The following is an 18,791-nucleotide window of genomic DNA, read 5'->3' on the forward strand; positions in this document are numbered from 1 at the left end:
TTCTTTTGCCACAGTCTTTCTTAAATTCTGAGAGGTTTGCGACATGCATATAACATTCTGTTGACGGTTGGTCCTCTGACTAGAAGTCAGTCCACAGCTTCCTTAATTCAGCTTCTGAAACACTAACCAGATGTCCATTCATAATCCACTTCTGCTGCTCCAAACCAAAGTCCATCAAGGCTATCTCTCCTTCAACTGGAAAGAGATTGATCTCCAAAATCCTAAGGCTTACCAGCTGTAGAGTGCCAACTTGGGTCCCTCTGTACAGTCTGTGTGAGTCCTTTGTCATTTTATCTGCGGTCATCTGTGTCCACCAAAAGTTCTCTGGTCAACCAGAATCCCTTCCTCCTGTCCCCTTTCATCCTAGAAGGAGACTTTTCTCCCTTCTGGAATCTTATTTTCAAGTCCTATCCATCGTTCTCTGGTTTATGCAAATGTCTTCAGTTCATCGTTAGATATCAATTTCTCGCTCCCAAAACTCAGGGAATTCTCTAAGAAAGACACCTGAAGATTAGCCTGCTTCTGCCAGCTTGCATGTAGTCTTCCCTGATCAGCTACTGACTCTCATGGCAGAGTCCCATTACTTGCCCTAACTATACGAGGGGTGAAGCTACCCTCAGACCCAAGTTGTCAGTCTCTATTGTCTGTTTCTAGTGGATCTATTTTGAGGGTTTCTTCTCCCCAAGATGGGACATAAACCCTGCACTGTATCTTCTCCTGTTATTTTAGGATCGTTGGTTCCATTTGACTAATATTGCCAGCCCTCACTAGACAGGAAGTTTGTGTTCATGTGGGACTTACCAGACCTATGCACCACACTGAAATCATAAGCCTGTAGGTCAGCTACCAATGCATTATGTTTAAATCTGTTTTTATTAACAAAAAGAACCACATATCAACAAAGGCAAATTGGCAGACAATAAATTGAAAGTTACAAGAGAGGAACCCCCCCAGGAGGACTGGACTCTGATGTCCTCGCTATCTATGCATTCATTGCAAATTGTTCTTCATCTGACCCAGCTATTTCAGGGGAGCGTGGTCAGTCATTAGCATGAAGTGTCTGCCCAAGAGGTAATACTAGAGAGACTCGATAGCCCATTTAATTGCTAAGCAATCCTTCTCGGTGACAGAATATCATTAATAAGATAGAAAATATTTTGAGAAATGTATTGCTGTTGGTTTGTAATTTTTCAGAGCATACAGTCTTCACATTCTGTGACATCAGTGTCCTTTTCTTATTCTGGACTGTGCGTCAGTCTGGTACGGTATAATGTTGTCAGTGTATATCAGTGTCCGGACTCCTATACCCTATTTTAGTAAGAAGCTATATCATGCTTGTCCACATCAGTTTAATAACTAAATACAAAATGGGAAACGTCTCAATGCTACTTTCTTTTTTTACTTGTGCAGAGTTTGGCTAAACAAATCATGATTTTATTTACATCCTCACAAAGTCCCTGTCTCTAAAGATATTTAACTACATCTGCTTTGACTTCAGAACCTAAACATGCCAGACTTCTTGGGAAGGTCTTGTTAAAATGGCTCTCGCAGTTGTCAGCCTCTGCTTGCAGTTCCTGTGACTGGAGGGTAATAAACTCCTAAGGTGTTTAGTAGAGGGCTGTTGACAACAAGATCTGACTATTCCCAGTGGGCCCCATTGATTCACATTCACACAGTTAAAATATTAGTTTTCACTTTCGGTTTTGGCTGATACCAGGTGATAAAGTTTTTCAGCTGCAGTTTCAATAGCAGTTTTGTCCAAAACTAGAAAATGCAGTTTCGTTCGGCCTCTAATTTAGATCTTGGTGTCCCAGTTCACTGTCAGCCAGTCTCCAAGTTACTGTTCTTATCAAAAGTTCAAAAAGAGGTGGTTTCTGGGGCCAATTTCAAATTTTTCAAAGCAAAATAATGTAATACATTCAAGGCAGCTTGGTTTCTTTGCTGATCACAGCACAGAATCTGCCGTCATGCTCTTGGTCAATGACATTTTTCTTAACCTGGATTCAGGTAAGGGTGAGGTGTTGATCTTTTAGTTCTGCAATTGTTCTTGTAGATCATTCAAGGCCAGCCCTAGCAAAAGCAAAAGGGGGAGCTGCACAGGCCCCTAAGCTCCTAGGAGCCTCATGCCCCGAATCAACTTTGGAACTAGCGGTTGACCATAAGTTAAAGTTCCTTTTCCATCTCCATCTCCCTCTAACTTGTTATATACTAGAGGGCTCATAATAATAATAATTTTTAAAAGTCCAAAAACCAGCCTAAGTCAGTACTTGGATGATCAAAAAGACAGGTCGTCCAAGTACCAATCAAAACTTGGATGTATCTAACTTTAGATGTATCTAAAACCAGCTTAGGCCTTTCCATAGCCTCTGTACAGCCAGGGTCCTGGTGGGGATGGGGGTGGGTTGTCTGGAAGAACGGCCTGGGCATCCCTCCTGCCGGTGAAGAGCGCGATCGATCATGAGAGTGTTCGGGGGCAGGAGTTGTCTGGCATGAGGAATTGGGCATCCCTCCTGCTGGTGAAGAGCACGATCGATTGTGTGGGGGTTCCTCAGGGGACAATATCAATTGTGTCGGCGTCTCTGCTTCATGAATGAGGCACCGACACGATTGATATTGTCCCCTGAGGAAGGCGACACAGTCGTCGAAACTGGGTCCTAGTTAGGATTTTGTTTGTTTTTACATATTTCAGTGCTTAATTCCAATAAAAGATTTGTATCCATTTGTTGGTTGCGACATCTCCAGTGCCTCTTTTTGCTGTTCTTTTCCTTAACAGTACAAAATATAGACAGCAGATGTAAATTCCCAAAATTGGCACAATTCAATCACTAAATTGAAAATAAAATCATTTCCCCTACCTTTGTTGTCTGGTGATTTAATTAGTCTCTGGTTGAACTTTCTTCTGACTGTGCATCCAACATTTTTTTTTCTTTCTGCCTCCTGCATGCTTCCTCTCCTCTGGACCTCATTCCCTTCCCCAACCAACATCTTTCTCTGTCCCTCCATGAGTCCAACTTTTCTTCCTCTCTTCTCCATCCCTATAGGCAACATGTTTCCTCTCTCTTCCTCCTTTGTTATGATCTTGCATCTCGCTGTTCTTCCTCAGGGTCTCTCCCCTTCTGTCTGCACCTCCCATAGTCCAGCATCTGCCTCCTGTCTTTCCCTTTTGGTCCAGGCCTCTCTCTCTCTGTGTCTGTCTTTCTTTCTTTCTTCTGCTTACAACTCCCCTCCCCCATCCATCCCCAGCATTTGTTCTCCTTTCTTCCAGGTCTTTCTCTGCTTCTCTCTCTCTCTCTCTCTCTTTCCTTCCTTCCTTCTTCCCTCCCTGGTCCAGAATCTTTCCACCTTTCTGCAGTCTCTTTCTCTCTCTTCCCTCTATATACTCCAAGTCCAACATCTGCCCCCATCTCTTCTGCCTCCCCTTTGTTTCAGGTTTCTCTCTATTTTCCTTCTGCTAACATTTTGAGTCCTCCCACCTTTGATCCAGGTCTTTCTGTCTCTCTCACTCTCTTTGCCTTCCCCTTCCCAGGGTCTGGCATCTCTCTCTCCTTGGTTTAGGGTATTTCCCCTCTCTAGTCCAGCATCTGCCCTGTCTTCCGTTCAAGTCTGCTTTCCTGCCCCTCCTCAAGGTCCTTTTCTGTTCCCTGCTCCCAGTGTCCAGATCCAGTGTCTCTGGCAATCCCCATCCCATCGGGACCCTCACGATGGGTGGAGCCTTACCTCCGCTTCTTCCTGCACCCAGCAAGAGAGGTCGTCTTCTGCGCTGCGACTACAACCACCACTTATCGAGGACCGTTTAAAACTAATTACGGTAGCCTGCAGAGCGAACCTAGCGGGCTGCCGTCAGTCTCCGCAGCACATTCCCTCTGATATCAGAGACTGCGGAGACTGACGGCAGCCTGCTAGGTTTGCTTTGCAGGCTGCCGTAATTAGTTTTAAAAGTGAGACTAGGGGGAATCTGGAGGACGCTGAGGGGGAAGCCGAGGAAGACAGCCTCAATCCTGGTCCACAGTCCGTGAAGCTCAGCTGCGGGCAGGAGGGAGGGAAGGGGACTGGGGCAGTGCCGATGCCTATGGTTTATAGGTTACAGTTTGTCACAATCATCCATACAGTGCAAGTTTTTCAATACAAGTCATTATTCTAGCTTGACACACACTAGGAATATAATACTAATATACATAATATATAGTTTACAGGTTAAATTTCCATAGTTACCATGAAAGAATTTCAATTCAAGTTTTTATCCTAATGTGACACATACTTGGGATCTAGTACCCATATACATTTCTTTGTAGTCTATCGGTCATGGTCAGTGGAGTTAGGTGAAGAGGTATGTTTTAATTGCTTTCCTAAAGTTGAGAAGACCTTCAAGGGATCTGATCTGCGGGGGCTTTTGATTCCAGTGGCTCGATATGAAGTGGGAGTAGGCATGTCGTTGGGCAGTTTCCAGTTATAGGACATGGCCAGGGGGCATTTCGAGGCAAATTTCATCCTGTGAGCGGAGGGACCTGTTCAGCATGTATAGAGGAAGTTTGGCCATCACATAGCCCGGCGCCATGTTGTGCAAGGATCTGAATGAGCATCAGGCCCTTGAAAACACAGCGTTTGGCCATGGGTAGCCAGTGAGCCAACGTTAGAGCCTTGGAGTCAGTCACGGGCACAGAAGTTTTTTAGAAGTTTGATTGCTGGAGACAATGTACGTTCTTTGCCATTAAACCGTTGAATAGCACATTGCAGTAATCCATGCAGGAGAGTACTAAGGCACAGAGTAGTTGGGTGAAATCAGATTCTGAGAAATAGATCATTATTTTTTGGAGTTGTTTCAGGTAGTAGAAAGATGAGGGTACCATTTGAGAGATGATTGGAAAGCGATAGGTTGCCTTCAAGGAGTATTCCTAAGCAGTGGCGTACCAAGGGGGGGGGCGGTCGGCCCTGGGTGCAGCCTTAGGAGGGGTACACAGCCGGCCCAGTCCCTATTGCGTTCCCTCCCTCCTTACTGCCGCCTTCCTCACTGTCGCCGCCGAGTTGAATCGGCTCCCTTTCTCCCTCCCTGCCCCTTACCTTCGTGGTGCTTTCACCCCCCCTTACCTTTGTGGCACTTTCAACCCCCCCCCCCCCAACAGGCCCGGTCCAACAAACCTCCCTTCCCTGTGTCTGGCGCTTCTTCAGCAGCTGGAGCGTTGTAGTTGCATATGGCTGCCGTAAAGGTCTAGCTAAGATATGTGGCTGTGGCTGTGGCAAAACTTTGCTCCTCTTCACCTTGGGCTCAAGACCCCCCTTCAAAAAAATATTAGGTCTGGCTACATACCTGGGAAACACTTCATAAAATTAACAGGTAGCAGATTTAAAACAAATTAGAGAAGGAACCTTTACAGGGCACAATCAAACTGTGCAGTGAGTTGCTGTTGGGGTTTAACAAACCTTTATTAGAGGCTTGCTGAAGCTACAGCTGAACCCTGGGAGTGAGCAACAAGGAATGGATCTAATCTTTGGGATTTGCTGGGTACATCCCAGTAACTCTGATTGGCCATTGACAGAGAGAAGATACAATTGATGGAATGTCATGTGACCCAGCTTAGTATGTCTTATATTTTTACTGGATAAGCAACATTTTCCATAGAGTGCTTTTATATCCTCTTCCTCTGAGACCTCTATCCATTTTTTTACATTGTAGTACCTTCAATGTTATTGCACTTTCTCTTGAGCATCCCTACATCCAGCACTTCTAGGACAATTCTCGAAAGAACAAGGTTGGGACAGGAGGGCCCAGGAGGTCTTTCACACAAGTCCTTTCAGGGAATCCTGCTAAGAAGGCTGATGTGCATTTTTCTCATTCTGTTTCATATGTACGTGCTGAATGAAGGCCCTTTTGTTCCTTGTTGCAGTCTTGGGAAATGACCAGACTGTTGTTACCTACTGTATCCACATATGAAAAGCAAGACAGGATGTTACCGGTGGGACGACAGGAGAGCCTGCGGCTGAGAGGTCAGTCACTAAATAGGCCCAGAATAGCTCAGACCATAAGTGCAGCATACTAGGGGAGAACAGAGGTCCCAAACTTATCCAAGGAACCTCTTAGCTGAAGGTATGCTTCTCTTATTGAGCCTTGTGTAGAGTATAACAATCCTCTCTCAAGTTCAGGAAAAATTCACCCTTTAACTGTTTTCACACTTCTACCATTGTTCATGCTGCCAACTTCCACCCTTCCACATCCCTCTTTGTTTCTGGCCTCAAACCCTTCTTGTTCATTTATTTGGCCCTGCCGCCTATGGCAGATTTAGGTTTTTAAAGACTATCCTCTTACAAAATAATTAACACACGTTGCAGAATCCCAACAAAATTTTTTTTATGGGTGGGGAAAAAGACTTCAAGCGCTCACAGGTGCTGCCCATTAGAATGAACTAGAGCAATCCCTTATTTGTGAGATTTAGTGTTTTTCCATACCCCATAGGTACTGCCTATGCTGCCACCTCCCTGGGGTTGTGGGTTCAAACCCCGTGCTGCTCCTTGTGACCCTGGGTAAGTCACTTAATCCTCCATAGCCCCAGGTACGTTAGATAGATTGTGAGCCCACCGGGCTAGAGAGGGAAAATGCTTGAGTACCTGATTGTAAAAACCGCTTAGATAACCTTGATAGGCGGTATATAAAATCCTAATAAACTTAAGGAAGAATCAAGGGACATGGCCATAGGATCTAATTTTTTCAAAATGACTGGGGGTGCGATCCCTAGATACAATCAAAGTGTCTTTCTCAATATTGGGAATGCTCAAGTACCCACAGTATCCGCAGAGGTGGCTCATATGAACATGGCCCGTGGTGAGAGCCTGTGCTAATAATTCAGTACCCAAGTCCTTATCTCAAAGTATCCGCCATGCATTGATAAAACAACATAAAAAGCAGGTGACCTAATACTGCAAATAACCTCCTTGATCCCATGTAAACTGCGTAAGTTACCAAAATCTTCTTCCATTAGTGGCACATGCAAGACATGATTAAAGCATAGACAAACTAAGCACATGCTTAGGGCCCAAATATATAATAAGGGCCCTCTCATATTTGCTAATTCAGTGATCCCCAAAGTACACTTTGTTCTGGTAAATTAGCTGCCTACAGAAAGAAGAGTGAGAGTGTGTGAAATGGAAGGGGGAGGTTAGAATCACCAGCATCCAAAGAGGTCTGTCTATTCTCCTCATCCCTTGTGCATTGTTCTCAAGTCAGTAGGATAAGTTGGTAAGCAGTGCTTCTTCCTCCTCTGTTGGTTTTCCTCTGCAGTCAGAACCATATGAAATCATATTTGTGGAAATATTAAAATGTATTAATATTATTAAGTGTTTGTTGGGGAGAGATGAGAACGATGACACATTATGTTTGTTTTGCCTAGGGCCTACCAAAAGAATAATCCTGCCTTAGGTATATGTAATTGAGTAGTTTAATGGAGTGGTTTAGATCCACCAAAACGTTTTGTGACCCTTGAAACTTTATTGCTCCCTAAATGTTATCGGAGGTACTGGCCCACCTCCTGTCCACAGCGGCAACTGTAGGGGTAGGAAAAGTGGTTCAGAGAAGTGGTAGGTTAAAAGCAGGGTATGAAGTGAGAACACATTTAGTGATTCTGTGGCTGCCTTTTCATTTTTATCCCTGTAGCACATACTTCTTATTATGGTAGGATAAGAATGTGCCAAGGAAAAACGTGGCTGCAGGGAGGGTATATACATATCTTTTGATGGGTGATCCAACTGCCACAGCATGGAGAAGAGATATAAGGGAAGGCAGTGGGAGAAGTACTAGTGGCCTTTAGAACTGGGCAGGCTGAGGCCACCTGCCACTAAACAGTTCACAAGATGGATATACAGTAGGTCAATCATTATCCTAAATTGTGGGCCTTCCCTGCATTGCCAGAGATGCCAAGGACACCCCAAATAGGGAGAGTGAAAGCCAAACAGCTCCTTTCAGTTTTGCCCACTGCTTTCCTACTTCTTCCAGATGTTCCCATCCAGACTATTCCTTGATGTAATCCCCTATCTGATCAAAGTTAGGTTTTTGGGTTTTTTTAAAGTCTGAACAGATTATAGACCGGTATAACATTATTCCAGGTTTCAGCAGCTATAAGTTGATTTATGATTGGCAGGAATGGTGCTTAGATGGAAGCTTCAGCAATGGGGAAGTGAAACCAATGCCAGATAGATTTCTATGGTCTATGTCCCATAGATGGCAAGACAGATCAGGATGGGCTAGAGTGGTGCTTTGATGGGAGCTCCAGCAGTGGGGAAGTGAGGCCAATGTTGTATGGACTTCTATGGTCTGTGTTCTGTATATGGCAAGAAAGGTCAGGATGGGCTGAAGTGGGTTTCAATGGCAACTCCAGTAGTTGAAAAGTAGGGCCACTGCAGCGTAGACTTTTTTTAATAGTTTGAGCCCTGAAAATGGCAAGGATGAATCAGGATCAAGTACAATATGTATTGTATACCACATTCATATTGCATTCTATGAGTGCTTTCTATCTCAGTGAGGGAGGGGAAGACATTGTAAAGTGGAACTTAGTTGGTAAAATGTAATAGTATTGGGTGTTGGCTCAATGATTTGATAATGACTATGAGTACTAGGCAACCTGGACGTCCCATGCAGGAGGGGAGTGTAGTGCAGTGGTTAAAGCTGCAGCCTCAGCACCCTAAGTTTGTGGGTTCAAAGTTCAAACCCACACTGCTCTTTATGACCTTGAGCATGTTACCCAATCTCCCCATTGCCCCAGGTACACTAGACAGATTGTGAGCTCACCAGGACAGATAGGGAAAAATGCTTGAGTACCTGAATAAATTAATGTAAACCATTTTGAGCTCCCTTGGGAGAACAGTATAGAAATTTAAATAAATGTATCTGCTGTCATTTTACTATGTTGAACATTACTCCCTTGCCCCAGCTTTTTTTCTTCATTTTTCTATCCCATTTCTCCCTTCTGTAGCCCAATCATTGCAGTACTGGTAATTAGACCAGGGGTTGCAGACCATGGCTTCCTCAGGATCCAGATCAGCATGTACTCTGAGCCTGGCCATTAGGTGTTGCTGACTGAGACTTCCTTCTACCGGAGGTGGTGGTAATGGTGGGGTTGGATGGAATCAGATTTGTGGTCCAAAGAACAAGAACAAATATAAAAACATACATAACAAATTCATGCCAATCTGTAGTAAATTTTGTGCTATGTGCTGGGCTGTGGATAGCGAATGACATGGGGACCCATTTTTCCCCGTTCCTGCAGGAACTCAATTTCCTCATTCCGTCCCTGTGAGTTTTGTCTCTGTCCCTGACCTTGTCCCATTCCTGTAAGCTCTGTCTTAACTGCACAGGCATCGAACACTTATGATTTTAAAGTGTTTGAGGCTTATGCAGATGAGGACAGAGCTTTCAGGAATGGGGCAGGGACAGGAAAAGAACATGTGGGGATGGGACAATGAGTTCCCGTGGGGACAGGGAAAAATTTGTCCCCGTGTCTTTCTCTAGCTCGGGACCCAAAGTTTTAATCTTTTTTTTTTTTTTTTTTTTTAAATCTTTATTCATTTTTAAAACTCACAATAATACAATCATTTTATACTTTAACATCACTTAGGCCTCCTTTAACGAAGCCGCGTTAGCGGCTTTATTGCGCGCGACTTTTAATTATGCGCTAATCCTCACGCTAGGCGGAAAACTACTGCCTGCTCAAGAGGAAGCGGTAGCGGCTAGCGTGGCCGGCAGTTTAACATGCGCTATTACACGCGTTAAACTGCTAACGCGCCTTCGTAAAAGGAGCCCTTAATATATCATCAAATTATAGCTCTCATCAAATATCCCCCCCTCCCTTATACCCAACAATTAATCATAAGCAAAAGAAATCATAAAATATTCCCACTCCCCCATCCCACCCTGGATGTGTATGAACAAAAGGGAAAAAATTAATATTTATTCTATGCATTAATTTCAATCTTTACAGTATCTTGTTAATGACTCCCAAATAACCTGCTGCACGGCAATTATCCTTTCCATTTTGAATATGTGACACAAAGAATTCCACCAAAAGCTATAATTCAGCCTATCCCAATTTTTCCAATTATTCGTAATCTGTTGTATGGCAACCCCTATCATAATGTCATATTCTTAATATAAAACTACACAGTGTAATTTATGTATTGTGCTTAATAAATGAACTCACTTATTTCCTCTGTAATATTAAGTTTTTGGTTTTGGGGTGTTGTTTTTTTTTTATATTCCACATATCCTACAATTCTACACGGATTACAGATTATTCAGGTCCTCAAGCATTTTTCCCTAACTGACCCGGTGGGCTCCCACTCTATCTAATGTTCCTGGGGCAATGAGGATTAAGTGACTTGCTTAGGGTCACAAGGAGCAGTGCTGGATTCAAACCCACAACCTCAGGGTGCTGAGGCTGTAGCTCTAACTTCTGCACTAATGTCAGTAAGAAAAAAAAAATATTTTTAATATAGAGGGAAATAACTTAGGGCTCCTTTTACAAAGCCGCAGTGGCCCTCCAGCATCCATAGGGATTTAATGGGTGTTGGAGCGTTTGTTGCAAGTCAGCTGCTACTGTATCTTTGTAAAAGAGGGGGGTTATTCTTTGTGGCCTACAAGAAATTCTGATGTTTTAGCCTTTAATATAAAGCTACTTTTAGTGGTATACAAATGTATGGACTGGACACTGGGGGGCCTTTGGGTTAAGATATCCTTAATAGAGATAACTATAGTGAAGTCCTTAATCCAGTGAAGATGAACATAAGAATATAAGAATTGCCACACTGGGACAGACCAAAAGTCCATCAAGCCCAGTATCCTGGTTCCAACAGTGGCCAATCAAGGTCCCAAGTACCTAGCTAGATCCCAAGTAGCAAAACAGATTCTATGCTGCTCATCCTAGGATGTCCTCAAGTCATCGCAATAATGTCCTATGGACTAGAGAATGACACGGGGACAAATTTTTCCCTGTCCCCACAAGAACTCATTTTCCCATCCCGGCAATTTCTTTTTCTGTCTCTGCCCCATTCCTGCAGGCTTTGTCCTCATCTGCACAAGCCTCAGTCACTTTAAAATCATAAGTGTTCAAGGCTTGTGTGGTTAAGGCAGAGCTTAAAGGAATGGGGCAGAGACAAGGACAGCAACAAAACTTGGGATGGGACGAGGAAATTGAGTTTCTGTGGGGTCGGGGAAAAATTTGTCCTCGTGTCATTCTCTACTATGGACTTCTCTTTTAGGAAATTATCTAAACCTTTTTTTAAAACCCTGCTCAGCTAACTGATTATTTACACTATTAGATGATTCCAGGATTATGGGAGGAACGGTGGTATAAAGAAATTATAGCACTAGGTGTGTTGATAATTTGGTTCTTCCTCGCCCTTCAGACTTCAGCATGAACAACAGTAGCCAGAATGAAGAATGGAAGAGGGGCCGCATGGAGAGCAGTTACTTCTCCCTGGAGCGACGAAAGTCTGAGTCCAAACAGATTTCTTCCCCTGTGCATCCAGCAAGTGGGAGCCGCAGCCGCTCTCCTTCTCGCCAAGACCCTGTTGCCAGCAGCATCAGCACTGGTAGGCGGCTCACACCTTCTGCAAGCTCTCTGGACATGGAATTGAATTGGGGCACCATGACAAGCAGTGGTGGGCATGGTCTGGTGAGGCAGGACTACACAGCACTGGCTGATATCCCCAAACTCAAGCACATCAGTAGCCAGGCCTTTGATCGGGACCGAAAACAAGTTGGGCTTGGACTGCGAACTCAGAGTCCAGGGAGGGCTGAGGTGGAGCGCATGTTTGGGCAGGAGCGCAAGTAAGTAGTATTGCTCGGTGATGCAATGCACACGACATAGGGACAGATCTCAAGAGAGGTGGAGAATGCTTGCTCATTGGTCAAAGGAGATGGGGAGGGGGTCCATCTGTTTTGCAGTGGCATAAGAGTTCCTGCCAGATCCCACAGTGCTGTCGTAAACTTCCTGTGTGAGGGGCTGATGCAGAATTTGCACAGATGGTAGTGTGGGGTTAGTCCAGGCTCGACCAACCTTTTTCTATGGGGGCCACATTTTATATTTTGTAACTTTGGAGGGCCAAAACACACGTGTGTACATAAACTCATGCTCTCTGAAGAATAAGGTGTTACCTTTAAACTGGACTAACTTATTACATTTTTAACTAGTTTTCAGAGGCCAAAGCTGTCTTCCTTAAGTCAGGCCAGGCATTAGTAAAACAACACTATACTGTCCAGACTTAAAAGAGGAGGCTTTAGCCTCTGAAAACTAGTCAAAAATTTTTATTTACGGCTCCTTTTACAAAGCAGCATTACCAATTAGTAATGCAGTGAATGCAAAGAAGCCAATTCAATTTCCATGAATTTCTTCACATTCAGCGCACACATTCACCGCTTTGTAAAAGGAGCACTTAGTCCTATAAAAAGTTATTACCTTATTTTCCACTTTTTCCTTTCTTTAAAAACTTTTAAAGTGCATTAATAATGCTGCCATATTTCTTCTTCCTCAAAAATAATTAAAAAAAAGTTTACCTTTGCTGTCTGGCCATTTAATTTTTTTAACTGGGAGCCCTTTCTTTGCCCCTGGTATGAAGCATTACTCTGTCTCTCTCTCTTCCTTCCTCTACACTTGCGCACCATTCACCATCACCAGTTCTGAAGGCCGAGAAGTTTGCGGTTCGGGCCGGGGAGACTTAACCTATGGGTTCCCCACTAAAGGTGTAGCCAGCTAGCATTTGGGAGGAGAAGTGGAATGAGGGGAGAGTAACATATTCCCTTCCTACCCCCTCATGCATTACAATTAGTACCTTTGTCACCAGCCAAAGAGATTCCCTGCTGAGCCACACCCCTCCTCCTGGTGCTGTTGTAGTAACTTGGAAATTGGCAGAGCACCTCCAGCTACCAACTCTGGCTGCCATGAGCATGTTCAGTTCTTGCGTCAGTGACAGCAGGCACCCACTGACTTCTGGGTTACTTCAGCAGGGCCAGGAGGAGGAGATTGGCTCGGCAGTGAATTCTTTGGCTGATGAGGCTTTGACATCCTTACCAGCCATTTAATGGGAGTAGTGCAGGTTTGGAGAGGGCTTGAGCCCAAGGTACCTCTCCCCAGCCTATACCCTGTCTCTTTCACTTCATCTGATTGCTGATTTCTGCTTTTGATGGATCCTTGCCTCCCTCCCACTAGTAGATGAATTCTTAGGTTCTCTGCTTCCCTGCCGGCAGTAGTCCACAAAACTCCATGAAATTCTCCAATGGGATCCCTGCTTCTCTGCTGCAACTGGTTTAACTATGAGGTTGAGCTGTGCTGCACCAGAGGTTGAGGTTAGTCTTGTGATATCAAGTCTTGTGAGACTTGATACCAAGGAAAAGCCTTAACTTCCAGTATTGCGCGGCTCAGGCTCCCTGTTGGACCAGCATGGCAGGTAAGCAGAGATCCCTAATAAACTGCTTAAATAATAAATAAAAATCCCTGAGTAACTTAGAATCCCTGCAGCACACCAAGCTGCTCTGCAATTTCATGGCTTGGATTCTGAAGATATTCATAGTTTTAATGGTCCTTTACCCTCTTTGGATTGTGCCCTGGCTGTGGCTGTCAGGAAGGCCAATGTTCTGGAAGCATTTCAGGCACTGGAAGCAGGACTGATAAATCGACTGGAAGGAAAGTCCTTTGTGGGTGTGCAGAGGAGGAGACAGTCCAGCCCGACACTGTACAGAGAGGTAAGAAAACTGAGAGACAGGTGAGAGAGAGCACCTGTATATACCTTTTTGGGGGAATCTCAGATAAAACCAAACCCATGTTGTACACTTTATATTGCAGAGTATGATTATTCTAGCATACCTGGAGCAAGATGCAGCAGGAATCTGAAACAGGACTTTAGTATAAGTTTTTTGTTTTGGGGTTGTTGGTTTTTTTTTTAAGCAATTAGAGCCTGAGACAGGGAATGAGCAATATATCCTCTAAAAAAAAGGATCAGTGAGAACAGTAACTTAACAAAAAGTATTAAGCCAACCCCTAAAATACTCTAAAACAGTACCACCTGGGGGCCTTACAAGAGATTACAGTCTCTACATAATAGTTGGCTTTAACTTAGAGTAGTTCCATATCTCAAATAAGTCTTGCATTTTGTTGACTTTGGCAAGGACCTGTTAAATTATTATGGCACATATGGCAATACAATAATTGCAAAATTTTATTCCAAGGTTGAACTATGATGTCATGTGCTCATACAGAAATACATGTCTGATGCTTAGAGGGGTGAATACAATTGGTACATTCCTTTATAACTGACAACCATGAAATATGCCCTACATGATTTGATCTGCTGTTTCATATTTGATGGCAGGAGGCAACTCTGGCAAGGAAGGAAATGATGTCCAGGCGGATGAGCCTACGACCTTTATCCCATCCAGAAAAAGTGAGTGGCAACACTAAGACAAGTGGATTGATGATAGGAAGAGAATTTTTTCCTGGCCTTGCTGTTCACTCAAACCCTTCAATTATTTATTAATTGTTTAAAACTTTATGTTTCAGTCTAAATCAATGATTTTCAACTCAATCTTTGGTACACACACAGGGGCTCATTTTCAAAACACAGAGATGTTCAAAAAGCAACATAAAGTGGTATTTGGATATGTTAGTCATTAAAATGTCCAAATTGCCATTTTTGAAACCTACTTCCTAGACATTTTTCTAAGGTGTTCATCCACAGTTTGTCTAAATCTCAAGGAGGCATGTTAGAGGCATGTTTTGGGTGGGATTAAGATGTTTTGCAGTGGTAATTTAACATTTCATAAAATGTCCAGGGCACCCTTTACGGAAAGACCAACAGAAACTGCAGGCAATGTACAAGATGCAGGCAAGATTTATTGTACCAAATTAAAATGCAGTAATATAAAAACCTTTTTACCAACCAAGGGACCTGACAAGGTCCGTGTTTCAGACAGTACACTTTCGTCAGGGGTCCATGGTAAATAAGGTATAAGATATACCGCAAAGAATAAGGGTAACAACAAATGCCTGTGTGTTCTGGACCCCTGACGAAGGTGTACTGTCCGAAACACGGACCGTGTCAGGTCCTTACAAAATCAAACTCAATCTCAACTACTCCTCTGCAAATAGTTCCCACCCTCAAACTTTTAGGTGTCACATTTGATATAAAACTAACATATCATAACCAAATTAGTACAGTAATTCATAGCTGTTTTCAAAGATTGCGAATGATCCGCTCCCTCTCTAAGTTACTTAACTCTCAATCCATTAATATCTTAATTCATTCATTGATAATCTCTCGCCTAGACTACTGTAATTCCCCTCTATAAAGGAATAACACAAAAAGAAATTAGGCACCTGCAGATCGTGCAGAATACAGCTATTAAGGTTATATTTAAGGCCAAAAATATGACCATGTCATGCCGTTATTTATCAAGGCCCATTGACTTCCTAAAGAACACAGGATAGCATACAAAATCCTTCTGTTAACATTTAAAATCCGTTACCCCTGATTTCTTGATCAGAGTACTAATTCCTCATGATCCCCAAAGAACCCTCCACTCCATTTCCTAAAACCTTCTTGCTGTACCTTCCCTGAGACATATTAACACAATACGACCATACATTTGTTTTCAATTACCACTCTCACTTTGTGGAACGCCGCTCCAAAGTATTTAAAAGAAGATATGACTATTATAGACTTCAAGTCTAATCTAAAAACCTATCTATTCAAGGATGCTTTTAAGGTTTAACTGTCCTGTTAAGGACACTTTTTTTTTCTCTCTGAACATGATTGATTCATGTGATATCTGTTCCCCTCTTATTGTCCGTTCCACTTGTTCATTCTCTTTAAATAATATAGTTCTACCGCCTCCCTTATGGACCAGTTTGTCTGTCAGTCTTGTATTCCAAGTTTCCAAGTTTAATATGTATTTGATTGATCGCTTTATCAATTTCAAAGCGATTAACAAATGTTTAAAATTACAATATATAAAAGTTACAATATATTAAATTATTAAGTTAAGTCTTTGTACGATATACCATTGTACCCTGTATTTTTTAAACACTTGTATTTTAATATGATATGTACACCGCCTTGAAGTCTGATTTGGCGGTATAATAAGGTTTTAATAAACTTGAATACTTTTTAACATTTTTATAAGTGATATTGCGGAAGGGCAGGGTGGTAAGGTTTGCCTCTTTGTAGATGATACCAAAATCTACAGTAGGGTAGACACTCTTGATGGTGTGAATAACATGAGGGAGAATCTCAGGCAACTTGAAGAACAGTCTATAATTTGGCAGCTAAGGTTTGATGCTAAAAAATGAGAGAGCATGAAAGAAGAGTAGAACATGTATTCTTTGAGGACAAGCAGGCATATTATTCTCACATGTGGGTGATGTCATGCACAGAACTCTGTATGGACACTGCCAAGTACACTGTCACTTTAAATCTTTAGTGCCCTTACTGCATGCATGCTGGTGCCTCTCTGCCATACATTAGCTCATGAGATCACCAGCTCTCAGTTCTCCACAGAGCCAAAAAGCTGTGGCTTTGGTTTTTTCTTAGCGTGTTTAAACATAGAAATCTTTTTGTGCCTTCCCATTTTTCTAATTTTCTAGTCATTCCCCTGAATTTGGTTACATTTTATTTTTGATTTTCTTGGCCTTCAGATCACTTCGAGGCATTTTTCTCCCCAGGGAGCGTCAATGGTTTTCAGTGTACTTTTCACTCGAGCTCCCTGGGCCATCGAACCTTTTGGCTTTGCATTGGCCATTTTTCCCTCCATGTCAAAGAGGGTGCTGAGCAGCTTCAAGAAATGTACTTGATGCAATTGGACCATAAGAACATAAGAGTTGCCATACTGGGACAAACCAAAGGTCTATGAAGCCCAGTATCCTGTTTCTAACATTGGCCAACCCAGGTTTCAAGGACCTGGCAAGATCCCAAGCAGTAAAACAGATTTTATGCTACTTATCCTAGGAAAAAGGAGTGGATTTCCCCAAGCCATCTCAATAATGGCTTATGGTCTTTTGTTTTAGGAAATTATCCAAACCTTTTTTAAACTTTGCTAAGCTAACTGCTTTCATCACCTTCTCTGGCATCAAATTTTAGAGCTTAATTACACACTGAAGAAATATTTTCTCTAGTTTATTTTAAATCTACTATTTAATAGCTTCATTTTTGGAAATAATATTTTATAGATCTCCTGTCAGATCTCTCTTGAGCTGTTTCTTCTCTAAACTGAAGAGTCCTAGCCACTTTACCCTTTCCTCATAGGGAAGTGGTCTCATCATGCAATAAAGGATACTTAAAACCTGACAGCTTCAATATGCCTTAGCCCAGCCTGAAGATACATTGAGGTGTCAATTGAGGATGGCATCATGCACCCCTGCTCCATATCGAGCATCGAGGTTGGCATGGACTCATTCACTGCATGCATTAACATCGAAAGAGGAATTATCTCCTGGGTCAGGGTATCAACCCCTGCCTTGATGCTCCTTCAATGCCCAGTTGATGCTTCTCTCAGTGCACATTCCCAGATTTCCCTAGAAGAAATGTTGGGCATGGGGCTGGTTGGCAGGGGTAAAAGATGCTGCATAGGGTCCAGGGAATGAGAGAGGGAGAAATGTTGGACATGAAGCAACTTTGCAGAAATACAGTGCCAAAAGTCTCATTAAATTGTTTTTCTTTTTTTTCTGTAAGTACTTGAAATTTTGTTTTTGTACTAAATGCATATATACCCATATTGCATTAAAAAAATTGTATCTCAAACCCCCTTCTCTACCAATTGCGGTTCTTTGTAAATTTTGAACCAAACTAATTGGCACTGAAACTCCAGACACAAAAATACTCTTCAGCCTTGTAAGAAACCTCACTGATACCAAACCATTCCTAGCCACTCAAGGAAACCAATAACCAACAGCTTCCCAATTAGCAGACTACTTCAAACACAAAATCACCACAATCAGAACCACCTTCAATAACTCACTAACCATCCTCGATGAGATACTAATAAAACCCATAATGGATTAAACCATAACAGCAGACAGAACCTGGAACAACTTCCCAACAGTACAATGGACCGACCTGGACTGACTACAAAAAATACAGCCAAACTTCATGTGATTTGAATAACTGCCCATCGTATCTGCTAACAAATGCCTCCACTAAATTTAAAGCCAGCCTCATGCAATGGATACAAACCACACTCAGGGAAGGTCAGAACTAGGCGAGATTATAATCACTCCCCTACTGAAAGATATTAAAGGCCCAATCGATATTCCTGCCAACTATAGACCCATCGCCTCGATCCCTTTGTACGTCAAACTAATAGAAGGACTTGTTGCATAATATCTCACCAACTACCTGGAAGACCACAACATACTACATCCGTCACAATCTGGATTCAGGATCCAAGATGGCTGCGGTCGTGGTGCACTGAGCAACCGCCCGCAAATCCTTACCTTTGGGAAACTTTTCTTCAGGCGTTTTACGCTGTAGAACTTTTACCATGCCAAAAAGGAGGGGAAAGGGAGCCTCTTCGGCCCCGTGGCGTCCCGGATTAGCCTCCTCTGGCAATATCGAGGATTTGCTGCGACGGATGCAGGGCGTCATTGGAGCGTCGGTATCGCCCCTGGCTGAGACGCTTCCTAGCAACGGACTCGAGGCGTCTCTTCGGGCTCATGAGATCTCGTTGAGCCCCGACGTGAGAATCCCTCCTCCCAACCCTCGAGCCGCCAGTTCCCCGGGAGTGGGGAGGCAGCCGGAAGTCGGCGTGAGCTCCCTCCCAGAGG

The 18,791-nt window shown here is 43.1% G+C and overlaps 1 protein-coding gene across 1 annotated transcript in view; it reads left to right on the top strand.

The window, feature by feature from the left end:
• Nucleotides 1-18,791, top strand: part of TRIOBP (TRIO and F-actin binding protein) — a 287,725-nt gene that overhangs the window by 53,460 nt on the left and 215,474 nt on the right. Inside the window, exons 5-8 of the mRNA XM_033929925.1 lie at nucleotides 5,883-5,982; nucleotides 11,386-11,809; nucleotides 13,600-13,720; nucleotides 14,347-14,418. Of these exons, the coding sequence (XP_033785816.1) occupies nucleotides 5,883-5,982; nucleotides 11,386-11,809; nucleotides 13,600-13,720; nucleotides 14,347-14,418 (717 nt within the window). The remainder of the gene's footprint in view (nucleotides 1-5,882; nucleotides 5,983-11,385; nucleotides 11,810-13,599; nucleotides 13,721-14,346; nucleotides 14,419-18,791) is intronic.

This window comes from Geotrypetes seraphini, chromosome 2, assembly GCF_902459505.1.
Source record: "Geotrypetes seraphini chromosome 2, aGeoSer1.1, whole genome shotgun sequence".
Classification (NCBI taxonomy): Eukaryota; Metazoa; Chordata; class Amphibia; order Gymnophiona; family Dermophiidae; genus Geotrypetes; species Geotrypetes seraphini.